Source organism: Mixophyes fleayi, chromosome 2, assembly GCF_038048845.1.
Source record: "Mixophyes fleayi isolate aMixFle1 chromosome 2, aMixFle1.hap1, whole genome shotgun sequence".
Taxonomy (NCBI): Eukaryota; Metazoa; Chordata; class Amphibia; order Anura; family Limnodynastidae; genus Mixophyes; species Mixophyes fleayi.
In genome coordinates, this window is record NC_134403.1 from 356,265,418 (window position 1) to 356,271,896 (window position 6,479).

General features: G+C 39.3%; 1 protein-coding gene across 1 annotated transcript; it reads left to right on the forward strand.

Moving 5' to 3' along the window:
• Positions 1-1,226: 1,226 nt before the first annotated feature.
• OLIG2 (oligodendrocyte transcription factor 2) lies at positions 1,227-5,377 on the forward strand. Its single transcript, XM_075197164.1, has 2 exons — positions 1,227-1,285; positions 2,821-5,377. The coding sequence occupies exons 1-2, from the start codon at positions 1,244-1,246 to the stop codon at positions 3,718-3,720; spliced, it is 942 nt and encodes a 313-aa protein (XP_075053265.1). The 5' UTR covers positions 1,227-1,243; the 3' UTR covers positions 3,721-5,377.
• Positions 5,378-6,479: the final 1,102 nt, after the last annotated feature.

The window sequence follows — 6,479 nt, forward strand, 5'->3', positions numbered from 1 at the left end:
TGGAGGGGATAGGTGGATGATTATATATCAGCAACTCACTATCTGATATATAACTCATAACTCGAACCTATATATATATTGGTAAATATTTATTGGTTAGATCTCTGAGCTAAATACCAGATAGTGAGTGTATGTATATATATATATATATATATATATATATATATATATATATATATATATATATATAGTCACGTGTATCTATTAATCCTAGTATCCTAGTGTGTCATTCCTGTATTTCATTCACATCTACTAATTTACGCAGTGATTCAAATATTGTCTATGAATCTATTAACCACTTCGTCTAATCTCTCCCCATCTGATCTATTTAATTCTCTCTATGTTCCATTTAATTTGCTTTTTTTTCAATGCATCCGGCCTTATGCTGCTTAATAATTTATTACTCCAGTTGCAATTATCTGCTCATTAGATGCTAATTTTATCCCAGTAAATAATTAAAATGAGCAAAATTAAAAACTCTATACCTAACGAAATATCAGTAAGAAGCGAGTGCCAGGGTTTTAATCATATCACAGTCATTTCAGTCACATCTAGGGGTGGATCTTCTCTTTACGTGACAGTTAATGTCTCTTGTGTATTCTTAAAAGAATGTGGTTTATTATCGTACTGGTGGAAAAAAAAATCATAACGAAGTTTTGTTGTAGAAACTATTAGTTGTGTTATTTGCGCACCCTCCAGTCTGACTATAGCCTTGGTTGAGCCAATTATATATAAATCTGTGTAATTATAGGCAGCCATAGCATATTGGTCCTTTGCGCGTAAATAAAGTGTCCTGGGCTTTTCGTGCAGTAATAAAATCGCAGCGTTAAGTGGATCAGGATGGATGCATTGTGCACAGTGAGTGTTTGCTCTGGAGGCCAGGATATCCCGATGTTTGTACAATCTATTAAAGCCCTTCCAGTGATGGACCCGGTGGAGTACTGTCTAACTAGGTGCAGTTTGTTTCTTTTCAAAAAAAATGTTATTGTTATACAGAGGGCTGAGGTTTTTGTTTTTTTTTGTTTGGTCTCAACAGCTGTCATTGTAGGCTGTCATGCCACAAAGCTGGGAGCACTGCCGGGATCACACAGTCCCTCTCTTTCAGCCCAGTGACGTCACCCCTCACTCATTGGCTGTGAGCTCCCCATCCAGGACAATGACATTGTTCTCCTGTTCTGCCTATAAAACCAAGGGCTCCCAGTGAAGGTGGTCATTACTCTGTCAAAACAGGCAAGGAAGCTGCATGCTGTATGCCAGAGCGCTGGCTCCTTCCTCTAATACCCAAGTAAGTGGCACAATGCATGGCTGGGTCTGTGTGTCCTACCTGCTGCTGTACAGTGATGATGTAACTCTTCCACTGCCAGAGGGGCCCAGGGCCCAAGGGGTTAACCGAAGTAGTGTCCTCTTGTTTATAGCCTATGGCTCTGAATATATATTTACAGGAGTTTTAGCCACTGATGTAATATTTATGGGGAATGCGTTTTATCCACAGGACAGTGTCACCTGTTATTTTACGCTTCGGTCTGTTTTGCGCAAGGTTGAGAGTGAAGAGTTGGTGTCGGTCTTTACTGCAGAGTTACGGCTGCTGTGATTTAACTCAGTGTCATTTGGAACTGATAATTGAATGATTACTTTTTTTCTTTTTGCAGATTTCTTACTGGGGAATTGTTTTTATGTACATATTTTAGCAAAACTGTTCTTAGTTATGGTTTTCAAGTGAATATGAGATGATGATGATTATGTTAGAAGTGACATTTTTAGTGCCAATTAAGAAAACAGTCAATAACGTGTCTAACTTTACTGGTGGCTGGCTGTACACGGATCTAAGGTGGTGAAATAATGTGTGGGTGGATTTAAATAGGAGATAATTTAATATATTCGGATTGTGAAATAAAATCACGCATAGGTGGCGGTTACTGTATTGTAGCACACAGATATAATAATACAAATGTATACAGATATTATTTTAATACAGATCTAATGCAGATCATATATAACAAATATGTAAAACAGATACTATATAATACAGAAGTACAAAAGTTACCATATACAGAACTAAAGTAGATAATCTATAACACAGATGTATTATAGATATATTATAATATAGATGTAATGCAGATAATATATAACACAAACGTAAAATAGATATTATATTATAATACAGATATAATGCAGATGATATATAACACAAACGGTATATAGAAATTATATTATAATACAGATGTAATGCAGATAATATATAACACAAACGTAATATAGATATTATAGTATAATACAGATGTATTGCAGATAATATATAGCACAAACGTAAAATAAACATTATATTATAATACAGATGTAATGCAGATAATATATAATACAAATGTAATGTAGATATTATATTTATAATACAGAAGTAATGCAGATAATATATAACACCGTTTTAATATAGATACTTTATAATAAAGACACTATATAATAATACAGAACGAATAATACATAACACAAATGTAATACTGATACTGTATAATACATATGTAAAATAATATATAACACAGATACAATACAGATACGATGTCATACATATACTATAAAATACAAATATATAATCCGCATGCTAAATAATACAGATACTATATAATACATATGCAATACAAGTAAAATATAATACAGATAATTTACGTTTAATACATATATGTTACTGATAATATATAAATCAGATATATTACAGATATCATAAAATAGACATACAATAGATATGTACCCAGTTAAATAACTTGGCACAGGACTAATGGACTCATGTCTGTGTACCGATCTGATCATGTCACTCCTGTCCCACAGATCTTGCTGTCTTTACGAATGGACTCTGACGCCAGTATGGGCTCCAGCCGAGCCTCCTCCCCGGAGGTAGATGACATTTTCCTGCACTCACGGAGAGGAGGGGGCTTCTCTGCGGCTGTGTCCTCCTCCACCATGAGCGACTCCCCCCCGGAGCTGAGCGCAGAGCTCCGCAATGCCATGGCCATGGCCGCGGCCGCAGGGGATAAACTGGGCGCCTTTAAGGCGGCGGCGGCTGCGGCTGCCGCTGCGGCGGCCAAGAAGGACAGGAAGCAGATGAGTGAACCCGAGATTCAGCAGCTGAGGCTGAAGATCAACAGCCGGGAGCGCAAGAGGATGCACGACCTAAACATCGCCATGGACGGCCTGCGGGAGGTCATGCCCTATGCGCACGGACCGTCGGTGCGCAAACTCTCCAAGATAGCCACCCTGCTCCTAGCGCGCAACTACATCCTCATGCTCACAAACTCCCTGGAGGAGATGAAGCGGTTGGTCAGCGAAATTTATGGGGGCCACCACCACCATGCCGCCGCGGCTGCTGCAGCAGCGGCTGTCTACCATCCATCAGCCTGCGGGGGTATGAGCCATGGATCTCCTCTCTCTGGACACCCAGTTGGGCACCCTGTCCACCATCCATTGCTCCCTCCCACAGCCTCCCTCACTTCTGGCATTTCTGCTGTGAGGGCTGGTCCACCACCACCACCTCCACCTGCCCCTCCATCCTCACACCCAACCTCTCACGGGCTCCTCAAGTCCCCCAGCCCCGGCTCCGCTCCTCTCGGTGGGGGCTTCCCGCACTGGAGTGGGATGCCCTGTCCTTGTAGCATGTGTCAGGTCCCCTCTGCAGCTCATCACCATATGAGTGGAGCCAGTTTGTCCAGGCTCAGCTCAGACACCAAGTGACAATTACTACTACAGGGAGATCAGCAGAGCTTCCACTGTCCACACAGGTCTAGATGAGACTTGGCTTGGAACAACACTGGTACCAGGCAAACTAGAGTACTTTGTAACATGTGTTAGAGGACCAGCAGATGAATCCTGCCAGGGCGGGTAACCTCCTTTTCAAAACAACTAAGACAAAGGGAAGTGACCAATATTAGGATAACCCACATTCCACCAGGACTGGTTTGTTGGTCCTAGAAGTACTGTAACAAACACCTAGCCAAGGACAGAGACATCAGACTGTATTATGCTTTGTTGATGTGATGAACTTTGTTACGTTCACTTCACATTTGTACACTGGAGACTCTGATTCCATTATTTATAATATGGGATGTCCGCGTAACAAGTCAGGCGCGGTAGAAAACTATCGCGCCAACTTCACTGTTTACAGGCAATATATATCTTAATTGTATTTAACTATGATGCCAGTCTGAAAATACTGTAACTGTGTTGCCTTTATTCCAAACCCTGTTTCTGCTGAAAACATTGTCAATATGATGTGACCTATATAATCGCTGTGATGCTGAATTGTATGCTATGAAATATGATCCACTCTCCGTATGGAATTTTGGGGCATCTGTTGCCAGTCAGAGGGGGTCAGACTATTGTTTTGTTGCCTCAACGGTTCTAAGCTGCAAAATTGTTTGCAATCAATATCAATGCAAACTTAAGTCAGTAGACGTGAATAAAGAGATTTCACTAGCTATAGCGCAGAGACACCTTTATATGTAAAACTATCGAAGTTGTAGTAACTTATTGGCGCAAGTTGTTGAGACAGATTTGCAAAGCCAGAGGGACAGATTTCAGATATCTATACTTTACATCTGTCACCAAGTAGATTGATTAGTAGATAAACTGAAAACTTCCCTGCTAGACCATTCCACTCTTTCTACTTTTAAAACAAACTTTGCGCCAAGACATTTGAGCGCAAACCGTTACCCTAATCCATGCACATCCAGTGTCATTCTAGCATCGCTGTTTCTGTAATCTCTTTGATAGATGGCCCCCTCTGAGATCCTGATTGTAGGGAGAGGAGACAATGTCACACTGAGAACAATGCAATTGAGAGAAGCTGCGTTTCCAATGGAGAGGTGCATTAGGACAATGTAACACAGGCAGCTGGGCGGGCTACGTGTGTCATTTTCCTAGCCGTTTGTGAAATTAAATACAGAAACATGAAAGGACTTCAAAAATAGCAACTGCAGCGGGATCAAGCAGGATTCACTGCTGTAAAGATCATCCCACAATAAGCAATTCACTGCGACCACCCAGAATATATATTTACAAGAGAAAAATGAGCTAAGAAGGAATCAAGTCACTTCCAAAACTCCAGAAGTATCTTTCAATGAACACATGTGGGCACATTATACCTCCTCTGTCGGTAAAGTGTACCTCTTCCATGGCACTGGACTCTAGAACACCCTTTATTTTTTTAAAAACAGAACAGATCTATGTCCCCCATTTTTTAGATTAATTGCCTAACATCTATTAGCACATGACTTATAATAGCGCATCTTTAATAAAACAATTGTAAATATATAAATATATATCTATATATTATTTAACATCACTCAATATACTTTTTTTGCTTTGTTTGTTTATAATTAACCTGTATTGTCTCTTTTTGGATCTACAAAATGTTTCTTTTTTGACCACTAAAGGTCTGTTATGTTGAAAATATTTCCATGTTTTCCTTAGAGCGTTCGTAAAAATTCACCACGAGTTAGGGGTTGAACATGTGTTTTGCGCACTTGTATAAAAACGTATTCATTGTAGTTCATTTTGTAGTTATACTAGATGTTTTCTTTAACTGCAGGTTTGTTATCTATTTTTACTGCGTTTTATGAAAGACCCTTCACTGCCTGTCTTGTTGGTCAGAATTGTTCTAGATCACTGCCTGTATTGCTTCTGGACACTGTTCTAGATCACTGCCCGTCTTGCTTCTGAACACTGTTCTAGATCACTGCCTGTCTTGCTTCTGAGCACTGTTCTAGATCACTGTCTGACTTGCTTCTGGACACTGTTCTAGATCACTGCCCGTCTTGCTTCTGAACACTGTTCTAGATCACTGCCTGTCTTGCCTCTGAACACTGTTCTAGATCACCGCCTGTCTTGCTTCTGAACACTGTTTTAAATCACTGCCTGTCTTGCTTTTGAACACTGTTCTAGAACACTGTCTGACTTGCTTCTGGACACTGTTCTAGATCACTGCCCGTCTTGCTTCTGAACACTGTTCTAGATCACTGCCCGTCTTGCTTCTGAACACTGTTCTAGATCGCTGCCTGTCTTGCTTCTGAACAATGTACTACTTCACTGCCCCACAATTGTTGTCACCTGTTTATTTTTGTAAAAAAAAAGGAGAAAGAAAATTGCTAAAATATTTATTACTTTATTTGGTTTTGACAGAAAAGACAAATAATTGATTGATTAAATGAGATTTAAATAAACTTTTTTTTAATTAAAATATGGCATTCCTTTTTGAATAAGTGTAATTCTGCCCTGTATTGCACACGGACTCATTAATGAAAAACATAGTTTTTTTGTTGTTTGACTTTTCAACTATAATCACATATTTAATAATCTTCTTATTCAGTTTGCTCTAAATTAGTTTTCTAAGATATTTAAACTCTATTTCATTCAGCGGAAACCTATGCCGCAAATACATTACTCTGACAAGTGGGATATTTAAAGATCTTTCATTCGCTGCTTAAGTTTACTTA